Genomic DNA, 20,600 nt, shown 5'->3' with positions numbered 1-20,600 from the left:
GAAGAGAGAGACGCGCGCACCGCAGAGGACGCCGGGAAAGCAGCTCGCTCCGAGCGACGGAGGTTGATGGGCGGAGCTACGGAAAGCCAAGAGGTACCGTTTCTGGGCGTAAAAGAAGGCGGGAAAAGAATAAATAAAATAAAGGAACGTGGCGACGAAGAGGCCGAGCCACGCGCGTACACTGAGTTTCCCTAAATGGAACACGGCAGCATGGGAGTTCCGAGCTCAGACGGTGGGCGTGGCTAGGCGAGAGACGGCGGCGTTCGGAAAACCAAGCGGGTCTTCACTTCTGCCGCTGGCGCACCAACTTCGATCAAGGGATCTTTGGAAGGCTTCCCCCCTCCCCGCCTTTCTGCCTCCTAAAAAGCGAACATTCCGCTGGCATGGAGGCGCGTCATGCAGTTGTTGCGGTTAGTTAGGGCAGAGGTGAAGGGGGCTGGTTGAGACGTCAGGCGGAGTTTACGGAGGGCTTTGAATTCTTTTTTTTTTTTCCTTTTTGGCAGGGCTCCGAAGCCGCGGGGAGTAAGTGGCCGAGCAGGACCTGTTCGGTGCTCTGTTGCCTGGCGATGGTTGCCTTGCTGGCGCTCCTGATAGCCATCGCTTGCCTGGCGCTGCGAGGTGAGGCATGGCGGGAGAGAGCGGCCCCGCTTCCCGAAACAGGGCAAGGTAGAACTAACCTTAACCCTAACCCTAACATACAGTTTCACTGGCCATGGGATTTTTCCCGTGTATTTTCCTGGGGGTCCAAAAACAACTCAAAAAGAAGCTTTCAAAGTTGCTATACTTAAAAAAACCTCCAAGGATTTATCCCCAGCTTTAATTTTTGGGCATGACTCCAAGAAGATCTAATCCTCGTTTCAGTTTCTTGGCAATGGAATTTTTCCCATGTATTTTAAAGTGGTGCACAAAACTCCAAATCCACAGTTGTCAACTTTCCTTTCATTCTAAAACCACTAGGAATCTGTCCCTAGCATTAGCTTTCAACCACAACTCCAGACCTAGATTCATTTTCATTAGCAATTGGATTTTCACAAATTTTTTATGGTGGTCCACAAACAAATCTGAATGAAAAGCTGTCAACTTTCCTCTCTTTCAAAAACCTCAAGAAATCTATCCCAAGCATTAGTTTTCGGCCATGAGGTCAAGTAGACATAATCCTAACCTTAGCCACCAAAAAGTCAGAACAAAGAGCTGTCAACTTTTCTTTCCTTCAAAAACCTTGAGTAATCTATCCCAAGCATTAGTTTTCGGCTATGACACCAAGTAGATCTAACCGTAACCCTAGCCCTAACCCTAAATTCATATTAATTCAAAAGGGATTTTCCCATGTATTTTACTGTGGTCCACAGAAAAGTCAGAAGAGCTGTAAACCAAGTAGAATTTAGGGCTAAGGCTAGGTTTTGGTCTACTTGGTGTCATGGCCAAAAACTAATGCTTGGGATAGATTCCTCGAGATTTTTGGAGGGAAGGAAAGTTGACATCTTTTCACTCTGAGTTTTTAGGTGACCACAGTAAAATACATGGGAAAATTCAAAAAATCCCTTTTGAATTAATATGAATTTAGGGCTAGGGTTAGGGTTCGGTCCTCATGATGTTACGGCCAAAAACTAATGCTTGGGATAGATTCCTTATGGTTTTTGAAGGAAGGAACTTTGACAGTTTTTCATTCCTAGTTGCTTGTTGAGTTTCAGTTGAAGGTGAATCTATTGGTTAGGGTTAAGTTTAGATCTACATGGTCAAAAAGTAATGATATGGATAGACTCTCAAGGTTTTTGAAAGGAAAGGATAGATAGTTGACATCTTTTCATTCTGACTTGTTTTTTGGATCAAGGAAAATATATTGGAAAATCCTACTTTTGACAATCTATGGTCAGAGTTAGGTTTAGGGTTAGGTTTACATAGGTTCATGGATGAAAACTACTGCTCAGGATAGATTCTTAAAGATTTTCTAAGGAAAACGACATTGACATCTTTTGCTCTAGCGCTCTTCATGGTCCTCAATAAAACATGGGAAAATCCTATTTTCAATTATAATGAATCTTGGGTTAGGCTTAGGTCTTGGTGTCGTGATCAAAAACTAATGCTAGGCATATCTCTTTAGTCGTATTTTCAGGAAAGTGACATTGACTTCTGATTATTATTTTTTTGGTGAACCACAGTAAAATATATGGTAAAAACACATTTCCAATCAAAATGAAACAAAAGTTAATTAGGTCTACTTAGAGTCAGGTCCCAAAATTAGTGCTAGAATAGATTCCTAGAACTTTTCAAATGGAACAAAGTTGACAGGTTTTCATTTGGAGTTTTTCTGTATGGACCACAGTAAAATTTGTCAGAAGCAAATGAAAATTAATCTATGCTAAGGTCTATTTGGAGTGATGGCCAGAAACCTATGCTAGAGATAGATTCTTAGCTTTTTCCTAAAGGAAATCAGTGTTGAATCTTTTAATGTTAACATGAGCTTGATTGACATCTTTTTTTACTCTGAGCACCGTGGCACACATTAAAAATGAAATTCTGTTTCTTGCTCTCAAAAGAAAATGTATATCTATCCACACCCATACCGTGTTTCCCCCAAAATAAGAGCTATCCCAAAAATAAGCCCTAGCATGATTTTTATATGTGAGGTTAATATAAGCGCTACCCACAAAATAAGCCGTATTTAAAAGCCTGCAGTGCATAGCCACCTGGTTGCTCGCGATGCTGCCAACACGAGGTGAGGCGAGGCAGGTGTGGGGATAGAGCTGTCCCACACCAGCTTACTTCAGGGCCCCTGCTGCCAGACCATTCATGCCCTGACAACTGCCTTGCGGTGGCAGCACTGGCAGCCATGTCTAGCAGGAGCCCACATGGCCTCCAGCCCACTTCTGCTTGCTCACAGCTGCAACGGAGCAGGAGGCGGAGTGAGGCACCAGTGCCTCAGCCACAAGGCAAGACAGGTGTCAGGGCCTGATTGGCCTGGCTGAAGGGGCTCTGAGGTAAGATGGTGCAGGGTGCATGGGGTGGCTCCACCACCACCCCAAGTTTACATAACACATCTATGCACATTACACACACACACGCCCCATACCTTTATATATACAGTGCATTCTGAAACTACTTACGGGACCGCCTGCTGTTACCACATGCCTCCCACTGACTCGTACGCTCCCATAGAGAGGGACTTCTCCGGGTGCCGTCCGCCAAACAATGTCGGCTGGCGGCCCCCAGGGGAAGGGCCTTCTCTGTGGGGGCTCCCACACTCTGGAACGAGCTTCCCCCGGGTTTACGCCAAATACCCGACCTTCGGACATTTCGTCGCGAACTCAAGACTCATCTTTTTATCCGCGCGGGGCTGGCTTAAATTGGGATTTTAATTGTAAATTTATTAATTTTAAACGGGGTTTTTTAGCATGGTAAATTTTAATCATGGGGCTAATTTAAAATAAGTTTTTTAAATCGTATTTTAAACTTGTATATTGTATTGTTGGTTTTATTATGCCTGTACACCGCCCTGAGTCCTTCGGGAGAAGGGCGGTATAAAAATAAAATAAAATAAAATAAATAAATAAATAAATAAATAAATAAATAAATAAATAAATAAATAAAATACTCAGACCCCCTTCACTTTTGTCAATTTTATTATGCTGTAGCCTGATTCTATAGTTGTTGGAATTCATATTTTCCTCATTAATCTACACTTAGTACCCCATAATGATAAAGTGAAAATAGTATTTTAGAAATGTCTGTAAATTTATTACAAAGAAAAAACTGAAATATCACATTGGTATAAGTATTCAGATCCTTTGCAACAACACTTGAAATTTAGCTCTGATTTTTCCCATTTCTCTTGACCACTGCTGACATGTTTCTGCACGGTGATTGGAGTCGACCTAAATTAAATTGATTGGGCATGATTTGGAAAGGCACACATCTCTCTAGAGAAGGCCTCACAGCTGACAATACATACTATAGCAGAGCAAAAGCCATGAAGTCAAAGGAACCGCCCGCAGAGCTCAGAGACAGGATTATTGCAAGGCACAGATCTGGGGAAGGTTCCAATAAAATTTCTGCTGCACTGAAGGTTTCTAAGAGCACAGTGGCCTCCATAATTCTCAGATGGAAGTAGTCTAGCACAACCAGGACTCTTCCAAGAGTTCATCGCCCAGTCAAACTGACCAATCGGGAGAAGGACCTTAGTAAGAGAGGTGATCAAGAACCCGATGGTCACTCTGACTAAGCTCCAGAGATCCTATGTGGAGATGGGACAGAGTTCCAGGAGGACAACCATCACTGCAGCCCTCCACTGACCTGGGATTTATAGACAGAAGCCTCTCCTCACTGCAAAACACATGAAAGCCCACTTGGAGTTTGCAAAAAAAAAACACTTGAAGGACTCCCAGACTGTGAGGAACAAGTTTCTCTAATCTGATGAAACCAAGATTGAACTGTTTGGTTCAGTTCTAAATGTTAAATTTGGAGAAACCCGGCACTGCTCATTACCTGCCCAACATCATTCTAACCGTGAGTGAAGCATACTAGTGGCAGCCTCATGCTGTGAGGGTGTTTTTCAGCAGCAGGGACTTTTTATTTTTATTTTGTAGTTAGTGTTTGTTTTCTAATTGCAATTATAATAATAAAAAATTATTAAAAACACATAGGTTTGATATCCAGTAATATTTCTTCACATTACTGTGACTTACTACAATGATCATGGTCATCTAGCTTAAGTGACACACAATAGCAGAAACAATGATTTCCAGCTTTTTTTCGTTGTTTTTGTTGTATACATGATGTACAATGACAATAAAGGCTTTGAATTTTCAAAATATAAATGCTTTTTACTGAATATTAAACTGAAAGCTTGTTTAGTAGGAAAAATGTTGATCTCCTGTCTTCTGTTCCATAATAATTGGCTTGATTTAAAATTTCTTGTAAATTTTAAAATAAAAATAAGCTATTTTTATTTACAGATCCAGGACATGAAAAAGAGAAAATGGATAGTATAGAAACCAGCATTTTAGGTGAGGCTTATTTTGTAACTTTGTTTTGGAATGGTGACAATTTCCTTATATTTGGTGGGTATTCCTTTTGACAGAAATGGAACATCTTGCAATTCATTCATAAATTAATGTATGCTGCTATATCATTAAAATACCTATAACTGATCTGCTTTCTTATTTACAAATTTGAATTTTTGTAGTTACTTTTTGTTTTCTAATTGTAATCTTTAATAAAAATTATTATTAAAAATAAAGCATATATTATTCTATATCTAGTAATATTTTTATGAGAGTAGAATGGATGGGGTTCCTCATACAAAAACATTTTAATTTCAAATTGTATCAAATTGTGTATCAGCAAAGTATGCTGATAGTCATAAGAGTTTCAGAGTTACAGTAACAGAGTTGGAAGGGACATCTAGTCCTTGGAGGTCACCTAGTCCAATCCCCTGCTCACGCAGGAGACCTGTACTAGGGGTTCAAACCACCGAACTACCAACCTTTCTGATCCACAAGCTCAGTATCTTAGCCACTGAGCCACCTAGTCAGGCCAGGTTTTGTGTATGGTCTTTATTCTACCCACTTCATTTAAATTGATGATCACTTTCTACAGATCAATAAGATGAAAAAGTAAAGCGCACGGTAATCATGACTGCAATCCTAAAAACAGTTAAATAGAGGCAGGTCCAGTGTAATTAAGGGACTAACTAAATATATTTTGGGTTATGTTGTGTTTTTTTCTTGGACATGATATAAGTCTATTAACATTTTGGTTTATCCCAGATAGATGTTAACATTTCTTGGCGGTAGAATTGGGACATTTTTGTTAGGGATATGCACATTTGAAGTGTATACTAATTGTATCAGAAGTGTATTCAAGGTCAAGATGACCTCTTTGAAACAGAGGAAAGTTGTTTGTCAGGGTTCCAAGGAACACCCCCAACGGAATTAAGCTCTGAGGCTTGAGGTTTTTCAAAGTTCCAATTTATTAGAGATGTCATGTTGACACAGCTGGGAAAACCCAAAACTGAAAGCTTCCAGGTTTTCCACAGCCAGTTGACAGTTCACAGCCCTGCCCCACACCCACAGGTTCATCACATTGTACAATCAACTCCACACTCAATTGGATACAATCATCAGACAGTCTCCATCAGACACAGGATGTCCTTGAATACGGAATGTTGGTATGACTAACTTTCTACCGCTCCAACAACAACCCCCTCCCAACTTCCCTAGCTAAAATATGTGGCTGTTAAGAAGCCAAAAAAAAAAAATTGTCTTCCAAAACTGACATTGTGCTTGGGACACTTCCAGGCATACTGGTCAAGTTTTTTCTAACTTAAAATGGGGCATTTTGAATTCAGCATTTTGCATACCGTATATTAATGCTGAAGTTGTAATTTTGAGATTTCATTATTTACATAATTTTTATTTTAAAAAATTCAAAAAGGACGTAAAAGCTAACAAGAACTAATATAAAGAAAAGGGAGAAAAAAGAAAGTACAGGTAGTCCTCGAGTTATGAAAGTAATGTGGCCTCCTGATTCCATTCGTAACCCAAGGATTCATGGGAGTGAATCTCATACCTTGAACGCTAATCAAATGTGAGACTCGTTAAGTACACAAGAAGTATTTCAGGGTGGGGAAGGCCAAGTGGAAGAGGCCACCTGCCTAAGACAACCCAGGGCCTCCCTGACCCACTGAAATACCTCATGCCCCCCACAATTGCTTCCCCCTCCAACCTGCTGCGCCGGGTCATTTACTGTGTGAAGATCCAGCAAGCAATCTCCTCTCCAGCCTCTCAGCCATGTACACTCCTCTGCAGTTTTGTTTAGGCCTGTGTAGGCCTCACCCGGCACGTTGTAGGCCAAAATGGAGCGTCCTCCGGCGCTCCTTTACGGCCTGCAATGTGCCAGGCGAGGCCTCCAGAGGCCCAAACGGAACCTCCATTTTGGCTGGTAAACTGCAGGACGAATGTTGCAGAGCCTCTGCAGTTGTTTGTAAGGGCGAACAACTGCTGTGGTGCTACAAGATGTGTAGTTCCGGAACTTGTTCGTGAATCCTAGGGGGCGCTTCCCACGTAACTGAACGTTTGCTAAGGGAACGCTGGTAACCCGGGGATTACCTGTAAAAGCTAAATGTGCAAAAAAGAATGAACTGAAAGAATTAGCAGTAGTTTCTTATTTTCTTTACAGCAATTATAAATACAAATACAAAATTACCTCTTACTCTATAATTATCAGAAACTATCTTTTTTCTGCAATCTATTTTTCTTATCATATGTCATCAGTTCATTTTTTATTTTTTTTTGGTCTCATGCAAAAAGACTATCGGGTTTCTATTCAGCAATAAACATAGATGTTTTTTCTCTAATCAAGGAAATAAATTTAACCATTTCTTCAGGTTCCATCACCATTACTAACCGTTCCTCCATTCTGAGTGGTGCCAAATCTTTCCACCTATAATAATCTCACTTCAGTTATCTTATATAAAAACAAAGATCCTTGACTTTTTCCAGCTGTTTGTCCATTTATCCCAAGAAAATAACCTTCTAGTTTCAATTGCATATTAATCTTTAAAATCCTCTGAATCAGTGTATGTATCCATAATGTTCTAGTCATCCTTATTTACAGTTGAGTTTTTCTTCCATAAGGATTTTGGAGTATTGTTGTTCTAGCCATGATGACTGGGCTGTCGTGTTGCAGTTTTTCCTGGACAGTTATCTATTTTGATTCATTCGAACCAGGAATGTTTCCTCCTACTCCACTCTCACCTGCACGATTTAAGTAAGTATCAGTTTAGAAAGTATCAAATGTGAATGGACATTAGGCTTAGAAATCTGCCATAAGAAATTGATACAATATGTGTACTATGTTTTCACATGATCTCCTGCAATACTGAGGAGTTTTCTTAGTTAATTTATACTTTTTATTGTTATGAAAAACTTTGTAAAAGTTGTAAAAATTTGATTGTAAAAACTTTGATTGGCAAAAGTCATAATGGGCAGTAGAGAACATTATCTACTGGCTCATCTAGTGATGTCTATAAATATGGAAGATTGTGGCTTGCAATGTTAGAGGAGAAAAAGTAACAAGCATGAATTAAGGTTCAAGGAACTGTACTGATGGGGCAGATGTAAAAAAAATATTTAATAGAAGGATGAAGTAAAAGAGGCTATGAATAAGAAAAATATGTGAAATATTGCTGCAAAAAAGGTGAGAAAGACACATGCTAATGGTGTAGCCAAAGAGATCGAAGAATGATTAGCATCAAAATAGGCAGAAAAACACAGCAATTTTTTGGGAAATAAAAATGGTTTTTGAATTGGATGAATAAAACTAAAGAAGCGCTGTCCAACTGAATGCATAGAATTAAAAATTAAAGTGAAAAAATTATACGGGATAAACTGAAGCTAAGAAATCTTTAATGGAGAGTTTTAGAATTTTTTATAGAAAGGCTAATAATGTCAGATTGAAATGAATACTGTAAACTCAGTTGAAGAAAATGGAAGAATTAAAAGTTATAAAAGTTATAATGTTATGAAAATGTTGGAAACTGGTTAATGCTGAAGGTGTAATCATGTAGCTGGAGAAATGTTAAAATATTGTGTTAAATGTTAGAACGTCAAACAGGTAGACCTCGATTTACAACAGTGACCGTTCAAAGTTATAACGGCACTGAAAAAGTTACTTATATCGTTTTTCACACTTGCAAACTGCACTAACCCCATGGTCATGTGAGCAACATTCAGCTGCTTGGTGATTGGTTCATATTTATGACGATTTGCGATGTCTTGGAGTCATGCGACCTACTGAGAAGTAAAGTCAACAGGGAAGCCAGATTCACTTAACAGCCTACTAACTTAACAATTGTGGTGATTCACTTAACAGTTGTTCACTTAACAACTGTGGCAAGAAAAGTCATAAAATGGGGCAAAATTCACTTAACAAGTGTCTCAGCAACAGAAAATTTGGGCTCACTTGTGGTTGTAAGCTGAGGACTACCTGTAATTTGCTTGTGGAGTGGCTGTGCAACTTGTTTAATCTGACTTTAAAGCCTGCATGTGTGCATGACAGAGGTTTAAGGGTATTTGGGAAGCTATTTGGCATAAATATGATTGAAAGATTATGATAGCTTACTATGAGCAGAATTTAAGGAATGAAATATAGTTTTATGGTAGGAAGGGGTGTAAGCAGACTAGTCTACACAGCAGATCAGTTTATTATACATTTGCTGATTTAGAAAAGTATGATAAAAGTTTTTGAAGGCTTATAAGAGAAATATATGAAAGGAATAACCAGACATAAAGTTAAATGAAATGCTTAGCAAATGGTTCAATGCTGCTTAAAGAACAAGTCTGTGTTGCGTGATGTCTCCTTGATTTAATGTATTTTTGGATACATTGTGCCGTCAGAAGCATCCCGGTTAAAGAAGTGAATGCCTGTATATTCACTTAACAGCATTACATGCCCATACACAGATGACATGCTGTTATCTGAGAATGATTTGCAGTGCAGCTTAGATAGATTATATGAAGCATCATGAAATCTGAATCTTAAGGTTTAATGAGATTTTTGTAAAAAATGTAGAGACAGATGCGTCATTGAGATTAGAACTTTTTTTGCTATGATGGATGAATAGAATGGAGGAAATGTGGGACTCAATTTTTTGTTAGGATTTTATCAATGGGGGACTATAATACAGAGAGATGAAGGAAATGTAAGAATTAGAGATTAAAGAGTAGATTTGGAAAAATGAATTGATGGAGACATTGAAATTAACTACTTTGGTTATTTTAAGATTTTTATTTAGATTTATTTTTAAATTACTGATTATTTTTATAATCTATCTTGATAATGACAAATAACTATTTTTGAATTAATGACTGAATAATTAGATTTGTTTAAGATTGGAAAAATATTGTAAATGCTATTAGGATTAGATGAAGGTTATATTACGGTTAACTTAGAATAAGAGATGATTTACTGGTTATATATTTGTATCTGTACTGAGGAAAGTCGAAAACCTTTTTTATTTTTTCTTTCTTTTCTCACACTTTTAAATATCTCCTCTTTTTGATTCTTTTTTTCCCCCTAATTTTTATTACATATTTTATTTTTTCTTTGAAATGTAAGTATTTTTTAAAAAAATATGAATCTAAACATAAATTTATTGAAGGCCACACAATTATGTTTGATTTTAAAAATGGCTGTAATATAAACAATGTAATTTATAATTTTTGTTGTTGCAAAAAACAACAACAGAATAAGCTGATTAATTTGTGTGCCTTAAACTGAATGGAAAAAATTTAAGAAGTGGAAATGATGGCAAAAAATATGTGTGTAATATGTGGTATATTGTATTTGTCAAAAGAAATGAACATGACTATTATGGGTAAATCACGAAGTACTTAAGGGTGTAGTAAAGCAAGAAAATAAGGATCAAGAATGAATGGACCACAAATTTTCTTTTCAAATAGGTTCAATAATTTGCTTTTACCTAATAGAAATTGCCTTTTTATTGGCTTTTCTATTAGAAGCAATGTTTACATTTGTATACTAAGGCAACAAATTAAGCAGTTTCAGGAGTTGGCCAGCAGAGTGTATTGTAGCATAATTTTTTACAACCCAAAGTATAAAATTATTTTCTTTTCTTGAGAATTCCAGAAAGTGTAAATATATTGTAAAAAAGATGTACAATCCATATATAATAGATCTTAATAAGCCAATCAGAATTCAATCAATTGAGTTTGAAATCAATGTTATTCTTACTATCAAAATATAATACATATCTTACAGCTAGAGACTTCGTTGATCTTGGATGTTAAACAGTCAGGCTTGGTTATAACTGAAATGGGAGGCCCCTATGGAGTGCCAGGTTGTAGTCTATATTTAAGAATTAAAAAAATATACAGTGCATTCAGAAAGTATCCAGACTCCCTTCATTTCTGTCAATTTTGTTATGCTGCAGCCTTGTTCTACAGTTGATGAAATTCATTTTTTTCTCATTAATCTATACTCAGTATAATGACAAAGGGAAAATAGATTTTTAGAAATGTCTGAAAATTTATTAAAAAACAAACAAACTGAAATATCATATTGGCATAGGTATTCAGACCCTTCATTCAATGCTTTGTTGAAGCACCTTTGGCAGCAATTACGGCATCGAGTGTTTTTGGATATGGCGCGACAAGCTTTGCACATCTGTAAAGGGGATTTTCTGCCATTCCTCCTTGCAAATCTTCTCAAGCTCAGTCAGGTTGGATGGCGACCGTCAGTGGACAGCCATTTTCAAGTCCCTCCAGAGATACTCAATAGTGTTCAAGTCAAGACTCTGGCTGAGCCACTCTAGGACATTCACAGAGTGAATGCCACTCCTGTGTTATCTTGGCTGTGTGCTTAGCATCGTTGTCATGTTGGAAAGTGAACCTTCTGCCCAGTCTGAGGTCCTAGTGCTGCCACCACCATGCTTCACTGTTGGGATGATATTGGGAGGTGATGAGCAGTGCCTGGTTTCAACCAGGCATAATGTATAGAATTGAGGCCAAACAGTTCGACCTTGGTTTTATCAGACCAGAGAATCTTGTTCCTCACAGTGTGAGAGTCCTTCAGATGCTTTTTTGCAAACTCCAAGGTTTCATGTTATTTTGCATATTCCAAAAGAAGACAGTGGCGAACAGTGTCTGTACTTCTGCCAAGAATAGCATATTTTTGTGTGTAGTTTTCATTGTTTGTGTTGGTACGTACGAATAGACAAATATATACAGTAAGTCTAAATGTGTCAGGTTAAGTAATATTTATTAGTGTTTTCATACACTGGCTATATTGTGTAGTGATCATTTAAAATAATGAAGAAAACATTTTTAGGCTAGTTGCTGGTCTATGCTGGAACAAACATATGCTTAAAAATTAGTTGTATAATATGGGTGGTCTTAAAACTTATTGTGAGTTCATTCCTCCACAATTCTTTATTATCCAAAGCCTGTTTGATTGGGATATAGCAGCATGTTTCACCCAAGACCTTTTACACAAACGTTTTTAACACTATGTAAGAAATTTATCTGCAATATTTGCCATCGAGGTTGATAAGGCTGGCTAATGGGGTGTGCATGAGATCTCCATATAGGACATTGGTGCAAATCTTAGGTGGTGACTAAATGCAAAAGTTTGTATACAAATTTAAAATACTGAGAAGGAGTTAAAGTTTATGAATAATGAAAAGGGCAGCTCACTAGGTGGTATTACTGTGTTCAGAGGCAGATACATATTAGCATATAGTAAGCATTAAAATGAAGCCATCTTATCTATGTAAAATGTTTCATGGCTTGAAATAATCTGTCTTCTCTAATCTGTTAATCAATTAATTGATCTTCTTTTCTTTTCAGGCGACTGACTGGACACTCTTTTCATATGGGCTATAGTATGGCTATATTGAATGGAATCGTGGCAGCTTTCACTATAGCCTGGTATCTTTTATAATCTGCTTTTAAATCTGTATTTCGGAATATAGCCCTTGAAACCAACCAGGCAGCCATTTGTACACAATATGGTATTTGCTACACTTCCCTTATTTGTTTTGTTTAATATGAGGGAAAATATTAAAACACATGAACTGATGGAAATTGACAAGAAAAGTCAACCCACGCATTTAAGGAACCATTTTCAGATTCCACTTGACAGCCTCAACTAAGAATGAATGGTGATGTTTAATTCTGAAGATCTTCCTACAGTATTTTTGCATACCATTAAATAAATTTAAAATAAGTTCTTATCTTGATATGCCCCATATATATCAACAACTTATTGGATTTGTTCTTTATGCTAAGTAATTCAATTATTTACTGGAATTAGATTTTTTTATATATTGTTGATTAACGGGGGTCATGTATCAAGCTTAAATTGCTTTGAAAGGTTTTTTTTTTAATTGATACAATGACTTGGTGGTATTTTCCCATGTGTGTATTCAATATGCAGTATTAACTCTTCTGCCTTCTCAGCCTTTATGCTTCAAATACTTTGTATTAGAGCAGCCTCATTTTTAGACTACCATGGACTAGAAATTACGGGAAACAATGAAAATTATTGTCTAAATAGCTTGGTGTTCTGGATGCTAAATTGGTATTTTGTGGTATTTGCAAATAATTAAAATTTAAGATACTTATAGTTGATCAGGCAAAATGAAAAAATTGAAGTCTGCATTATTTGTAATAAGTAAAGATGTACAAGGGTTGTAGTGGCTCAGCAGCTAAGACGCTGATTTTGTTGATCAAAAGGTCAGCAGTTCAGTGGTTCAAATCCCTAGTGCTACGGTGAGCTCCTGTTACTTGTGCCAGCTTCTGCCAACCTAGCAGTTAGAAACTGCCAACCTAGCAGTTAAGAAGCAAGTAGAAAAATAGGGACCACCTTTGGTGGGAAGGTAACAGTGTTCCGTGCGCCTTTGGTATTTAGTCATGCCGGCCACATGACCACGGAGATGTCTTCAGACAGCGCTGGCTCTTTGGCTTTGAAATGGAGATGAGCACCACCCCCTAGAGTCGGGAACGATTAGCACATATGTGCGAGGGCAACCTTTACCTTTACTTTCAAGATGTACATGTTCTTATTAAAATGTGTTGACACAAAAAAAAACCATGTATTTGTTGAATTATGATTCTGTATTTCTAAAATACTAAGTTCCTGTTGCACATTAGAACAACAGGGAAATTTAATGAGTGATTAAGAGTTTTCTAGTGAAATTAATTCAGTGTAAACCTATTTATTCTCTTTCAACATAAGGAAGGGTTGAAAACACATTTGGTTGAAACCAGTTTAGCATTTGATGGATATAAGGTCTTTTCCCCTTATACCTTGAAGTCACCAAAAGTCTGTGCTAGAGATTCATCAACAATCAGGAACAAAATTTCAGCGGCTACAGGAACGTATCAGTATCTGCAGGAACTGAAAAGCTCACCCCACTTTTTGATTATTCTACCATCAATGAGTTTGGATCTAAAATGTTAGTTTAATTTTTTTCTTGTTCTTAAGCAAAATCATGATATCATTACATTTTGATTATAGAGTAATTTTTTTAAAAAAATCCTTTGTCTTATACTTCTTTGTTGGTATGTTTTTCTCCACAAAACTGGTAACACAGCATGCAAAACATTTGTATGGAGAAGGCAGGATAGCAATCCATCTGATGAATAGCAAAGCACAATTGAAATATTTATCAACTATTTTAATTTTCTGGTGTCTACAATGAGCAAATAATTGAATTATTTTAAGCTATTCTTAATTCAATTTTTGCTCTCACAGCTGGAGGACTGGTTGTGGGCTCAGAAAGAGTCATGGATGAATGTTTTGGCCAGGTTAGTTAATGTTTTGGAGGTTAAACGTAGGAATGGCAAATGAAGCCTCTTGGTTGGAATCAGTTTCCCATTTCTGTTCTTTCAAAAGCACTCCAATGCTGTCAGCAAAATTATCTAAATTGTGCTGTTGGAATCAAAATTTCAGCAGCATAATTTGGGATTAGGTGTTAGGCAAAAATAGAAATGCTTTACTTCCCAGGAATTTTTTTTACTTCTATAGCTAGAAATTATCAGGAGTGAAATGCTCCCAGTTCGGACCGGCTTGCCCGATCCAGCGATGGCAGCTGCTGGTTCAGAGGACCGGTAGCAAAAATCCCTGGTCCCGCCCCCTGCCTCTGCTGAGCCGGACCATCAGCAGAGGTTTTTTTTTTTACTTTTAAAAGCAGTTTTTCTTCAGCCGAAAACATGCCTTTAAAAGTTAAAAAAAAAAACCTTTGAGGATTCCGCGGCTCAGCTGAGATCGGCAGAGCCTTTAAACTCCTTTTTAAAAAAGTTTTTTAAAAAAGTTTTAAAAGGCTCCTCTGGCGATCTCACCTGAATTCCTCATCACCAGAATCTTTAAAAACATGTTTTCTACAAGCTCTTCTCGGCCGAAGAGCTTGTTAAAACAATTATTTTAGGAGGTTCTGGGCTGCTATGAGGGAACTTCAGCTGAGATCGTCAGAGGAGCTTTTAAAATCTTTTTTTCCTCTGGTGATCCCAGATGAGTTTCCTGATCCTCACAGGCTTTTAAAATCATTTTTTAACAGCGCCCACTTACAAGAGCCCCCACCCATACCCACCCAATGCCCCCTCCTCACCTCTAATTACTGTTCCTTTTGGGCTGGCAACACCATGCTTTACTTCAGCTACTGATTACAGCCTGCTTTGACTGCCTGATTTGCTGAATGAGGAACTCTGGGAGTTGAAGTCCACAAAACTTAAAGTTACTAAGGTTGGAGACCCCTGATCTAAAAATAATAAATAAAATAATAAAATAAAATATTTGTGCAGCTTTCTGAGATTTGGTGTGTTTCTAGTGCTTCACTCTAACTACACAAACACACAAAATCTCACAAAGCTGTATGTGGCATTTTGTGTGTGTGTGAGTCAGTTGTGTTGTGTGTGTGTAAAGTGTAAAAGTGTGAGATTCCTGCTTGTTGCAGGGGCCATTTTGGGTGAAGTGCAGCTGCTTTTACATTGTGTGTGAGTTGTGTTTGTGTGTGTGTGTGTAGAGTATGAAAGTTGGTTTTTGGTACCTCTTATTGTTTTGTATACTTTATTTATTATTTTTATTTATTGTTATTGGTCACGCCCACCCAGTCATCTGACCACCAAGCCACGCCCACCAATTAAGCCATGCCCACAGAACCGGTAGGGAAAATTTTTAGATTTCACCCCTGGAAATTATGCTTCCAAAATTTGGCCATTGTGCCACTTAGCCTTGGCAGTGCAATCTTGGAATGTAGTGGAATGTACAATTGGGCTTTTGCATTTCTTTGATTATTCTCTCCCCCTCCCTTCCTCCCGCCCCTGCAATTTTTCTTCCATTAAAAATAGGCATAAGTTTTTTATTTAAATTATTTGATTAAATTTCATCACAGCTCATTGTGAAATTGCATCCTCTTCTCAATGCATCCTTATCCCTCTGAAGGAAGGCATTGCTTTTTAAACTTAATTCTCAATCTGGCCCCCACTTTTCATGTGCAGCAATCGTATTGTAGTTATTAAAGGGTTGAACTAGGACTGGAAGACCGAAGTTCAATTATATATTTGTTTGTCCCACCTTTATTCTTTTATATAAATAGCTCGAGGCAGCAAAAATACTTAATACTCCTTTGTCCTTCGATTTTCCCCAGAACAACAACCTTGTGAGGTAGGTTGGGCTGAGAAAAATGATTGGTCCAAAATCACCCAACTGGTTTTCATGCCCAAGGCTGCATTAGAACTCATTCTCTTAGTTCCTAGTCTGGCGCCTTAACCACTACACCAAACTGGCTCTTAGTGCATCCTTGAATCTTTCTGTGTAGTTTTGGAACAATGGTGAATGCTTTGTTCAAGCCCCGTCAAGCTGGTGTGCTCAGCACTTGCTTATCCCCCATAGTTCTCATGACGTTTGTGTTGTAAATGTTGTACCTTGATGAACGTATCTTTTCTTTTATGTCCACTGAGAGCATATGCACCAAGACAAATTCCTTGTGTGTCCAATCACACTTGGCCAATAAAATTCTATTCTATTCTATTCTATTCTATTCCGTGCAGCACTTGCAAATTCAGCAGGAACCTCTTATTTGCTGGAAAGCAATTTGGCTTCCACACAAGGCAGGGCTTGGCTTTTGTGGAATCCAGTATGCGTAGAGATAGTCAAATGATGTCAGTAGGAATGGGGATTACCTCCCAGAAGAGCTGTAGATAGATAATGCCTGCATGGGTTTAGCTCTCAAGTTTTTTCTTGAGAGGATAATACAGCTGTTGGAGGAGAAAGAGCCCTGAACACCATACTGAATTGCTTGTGGAAAGGTATATAAGTGTGATTAATTATTAGAAAATCCAGGATAATTAGTTTTGTCGCTCTTTGCTTCCTGATCCATGTTGCATGAAGAAAAGGGAACTGCAGTGACAGGAATCGGGAGATTTGAGTAATTATGATGTGGATAGCTAATTAAATGTTAACAGATTCCATGAAAAATGTTAGTTAAAGAAGAATATTTTATGAAGGGCAATTCATACCATCCACTTCTGAAACCCTTTCAGTGTTACCTGGACACTTTGCCAGCAACCAGAGGAATATAAAGAAATTTAATCAAATTTTGTGTAGTGGCCTGAAGGAATAGAGAAGAAGAGAGGTAGGACTGTCCTTGGATAGATATCAAAGAACAAATACGCAAGACTTTCAGATTGGTCCTTCCTCAATTAGTAGGAAGTCTAAAGGTTTTAAAGCACATTAATCTGCACTTGCTTAAAAAATGAAATCCAAATTTGAGATTTTTAAAAATAAGCTTATATGTATATTCCAAATTTTTCTTTGGACTTCTCGTGTGTGTGTGTGTATGTTTTATTTTCTATGTTACATTAACCATTTGTATCTATGTCGCTATAGATGTGTTTTTTATGGTAGACAATGTGATAAAGAAAAGTTTGAAATGAATAGGTTTAGAGCAGTTCTTATCTTTTTTCCAAATAAATTCACACAAGAAAAAAAAAGGCATTTATATAGCCTATGTAAGTAAAACAGCCACTATGGGTAATACTTAATATCTGAATAAAATAATGTTCATGAATCAATTATTCCCATTCAAACGAAGCGTATTTTAGAAATGTATAGAAATGTATTCTATAGATTTATTATTATTACCAGGACTTCCCTATGTATTTTTAATCTCAGTTGTTAAATATACATACTTGCTTGGAGAAAAATCTTTTATTTTAAAATATTTTTAAAAAAATACTCAGATTATAAACTTGCATGAATTCCTTTGGATATGTACCAAAGCATATACTAAAACAGAATTGGAATAGTGTAGATAATTACTTTTCTAAGAAATACAATTGAGCTTTGTTCTGGCTTTTATATTACTTTATTGATCTAGAAACATTAACCTGCATAACTGTCCACATAGAAGCTGTTTTATATTTAAATAGTTAGTGAGTCTGACTGAATAACTTAATAAACATATGTTAGTGTATATTAATACCAGAGTATCGCTGGCTTTTGAGAGCCAGTTTAGTGTGCTGTAGTGATTTAAATGATTTAAAATACCAGCCTAAAAACGTGGCAACTGGGAGTTCTAGCCCTACCTGAGGCACAAAGCCAACTGATTGATTAGGACAATCATTCTCACTCAGCGTTAGGAAGAAGTCCATAGCAAACCACATCTGAAAAATATTCAGTTTAAAAAAAAACTGTGGAATTGTCCATGTAGTGCCAGGAATCAAGATCGGCTGGAAGGCAAACCCTTTCACCTACTAGTCCCACCTCCCCTGACCTCATAAAACCATATGGCATTTAGTTCATTATAAATTTACATTTACCTCTTGAGCAGGACTTTTGCATAATGCTTCTAGGGCTTAATTTGGCATTTTATTATATTATACCACTTGGGTTATAATATTGGTGGCTGTTTAGCTTTGGCCTTCAGGTCTCAAACTATTTAACTTGGCTGTCATCCCTTTAGCTCTCAAAATATCTGGAAGGTTGTAGAAGGGGGCTTCGCAGCATTTTTGATCTTAATCTCCTTTGCTGCTGTCAGGGACGGAACACGGTAGAAGCAAATTAACCTGCATTTTAAAAGAAGGTCTGACTTGGAAACGACTTCTGAATTTTGTGCTTGAGGTGGAAAAAGATGAAACTGTGATCTTGGGTTAGATAGATTTGTTGTTACAGAAATGGCTAGTTTTTATCATTATTGAAAAAGTAAAAGTTGGGTTTAGATCCTAATGCCTTATTCAACTGCACCAAAGGAGTTGGAAGTCAATGCCTTTTTTTTTCTTTTTCCTTTTCTTTCCCCCACTATTCACTTCCCCCTTTCCTTCCCTAATTTCTCTATTTGCTTTTGTATTATCTTTGTATGATTCTGGGTTAATGCAAACGTCAACCTTCTGTTGTTTGCATTAACCCAGAATTCAAGCCATTTCAGAACCAGTACTGTTTGTAAAGTTTGGACTTGAAGCAGGGAAACTTAGTTTTTAGTGTAGCCTTAGCAAAGAAGTATGCTAGGTGATTTTGGACCAGTGTCTTAGCTCATATCATTTTTGCTACCATTGTAACAAACAAACAAACAAAAGGATTATTTTTTATACACCATTCTGAAGTTCTGAATGAAAGGAAGTATATAAATAAAGTAAAATCAAAGCTTTAGTGGCAATAGAAAAAACCTATATACTCAAAAGTTCTAACCATCCATTCCCAATCTCTTGCTTTTGTTAATACAAAGGGCATTACATGGGCACCTGTAGTATCTAAGCAATGAGGTTTGCATGTTTTGAACAGCTCACTTTAACAGAATCATTTTTGCAGAAATGTTGTTATAAATTATATAACATAATTTAACATACTTTATAGCAGACTTGAAAATTAAGCATTTTGTTTTCAAACGTCATACCCTTAGCATGCTAGAGGTCTGCAAATTAAGTGCTGCTTGGGTCATATGTGAACTGTAGATTGCTGACTGCACCCAAAGTGTAAAACAAAGGTAGACACATTCTGTAGATATTTTGCACTACCTATTCCATACGTTTCAGCTAACACAATAGTAAAGAATGATGACCAATACATTTTGGAACACTTCAGTTTGCTTCTTGCTGCCTTAGAGAAGAAAAGAAGTGGAAATGTTTTTTAAAGTATGATTTATTTTATAAAACAAAGATTAAAAGACTTCTTATCTACTCCATTGTCCTCTTTCTAGAACAAGCACTTCCTCTGTCATGTTAGGGATAAACATGTTTAACCAAAGAGTTGGGCAAAATGCTTGTGACCTGAGAGAAGGGTTCATTGCTTAGTATTTTTATTCTGTAGCATATGCTATTTGGCTAATGTAGCTTTGGGATTCTGGTTTAAGATAATCATTAAAGTTTTTTGCTTTTTAAAATGTTTTTTTTTCCCTCTCAGATTTGCAAAATGGCTTATCTTGAAAGCACACCACTTTACTGGAGTGACGCCTGTGATAGAAATTAGATTCTCAGCTATGATTTATCTGTTCTTCCCTTCAATTTTATTTGTGGCAGTATAACATTTGTGCTCAGAATGCTTTCTGTTTCCTCACTGTAATGAGGAACTATACAGGGTGAAGTCTTGAATTATGAAAAAGGAAGAAAAAGCCAAAGCAGCTGAAAAAAATGCCTCAAGGCAGAAGTGACATAATTGCCACTAAAGTTATTGTGGTCTGTTCCTTTCAGTAAGATTTTGCATAAGAGGTGTACTTGGCTCAGCATTCATGGGAGCATAATCTTGTCTCACCCAAATGTTTATCTCTAGGGGGACCTGAGGCAGAACATCATTCTTCTACCTACTACTCAACTACTGGGATCAGCAAGGTGAGACTTTGATATGCTGCCAATATGGATTCCTCAATAATCTACTCTTGAGATGTATTCAAAGAAAGGGAAAGACTGCCAGAGTTGGGGTGAGGCATCATTTCTGAGCTATTGCTTGGGGAAAAATAGTCCTCTGTGGTTGGAGAACAAGACAGACTTTTTATCCCTGCTCTTGAAATGCCTGCTCTGAAAGATATCGTAATAGCATTCAATGTTAGAGTAGGATAGGGATCTGCAACCTTAAACACTCAAAGAGCCATT

At 37.3% G+C, this 20,600-nt stretch overlaps 1 protein-coding gene across 5 annotated transcripts; it reads left to right on the top strand.

Moving 5' to 3' along the window:
• The first annotated feature begins 99 nt into the window (after positions 1-99).
• On the top strand, positions 100-20,339 carry ARL6IP6 (ADP ribosylation factor like GTPase 6 interacting protein 6). Of its 5 annotated transcripts, none has more exons than XR_009156254.1 (6): positions 100-410; positions 504-666; positions 4,953-5,003; positions 7,635-7,767; positions 12,366-13,975; positions 20,281-20,339. XR_009156254.1 is itself a non-coding variant. In XM_058192676.1 (5 exons), exons 1-5 carry the CDS (start codon positions 384-386, stop codon positions 20,288-20,290), a joined length of 384 nt encoding a protein of 127 aa, XP_058048659.1. In that variant the 5' UTR covers positions 100-383; the 3' UTR covers positions 20,291-20,339. The 5 variants fall into 5 exon arrangements, 3 of the variants coding, with proteins under 3 accessions (XP_058048659.1, XP_058048632.1, XP_058048649.1); XR_009156255.1 differs by having other exon boundaries at positions 19,915-20,339; XM_058192676.1 differs by lacking the exon at positions 12,366-13,975.
• The last annotated feature ends 261 nt before the right edge of the window (positions 20,340-20,600 follow it).

Source organism: Ahaetulla prasina, chromosome 1, assembly GCF_028640845.1.
Source record: "Ahaetulla prasina isolate Xishuangbanna chromosome 1, ASM2864084v1, whole genome shotgun sequence".
Classification (NCBI taxonomy): Eukaryota; Metazoa; Chordata; class Lepidosauria; order Squamata; family Colubridae; genus Ahaetulla; species Ahaetulla prasina.
The sequence above is the reverse complement of the archived record's forward strand: the minus strand, read 5'-3'. Positions and strand labels throughout refer to the sequence as shown.

What these genes read in the sequence shown, in the direction of transcription:
- ARL6IP6 (XM_058192649.1), top strand. Translation starts at nt 384, where the DNA reads ATGGAGGCGCGTCATGCAGTTGTTGCG. An exon ending in CGCGTCATGCAGTTGTTGCG is followed by an intron (nt 411 to 503) that starts GTTAGTTAGGGC and finishes CCTTTTTGGCAG; the next exon opens with GGCTCCGAAGCCGCGGGGAG. An exon ending in TATAGAAACCAGCATTTTAG is followed by an intron (nt 5,004 to 7,634) that starts GTGAGGCTTATT and finishes TTCTTCCATAAG; the next exon opens with GATTTTGGAGTATTGTTGTT.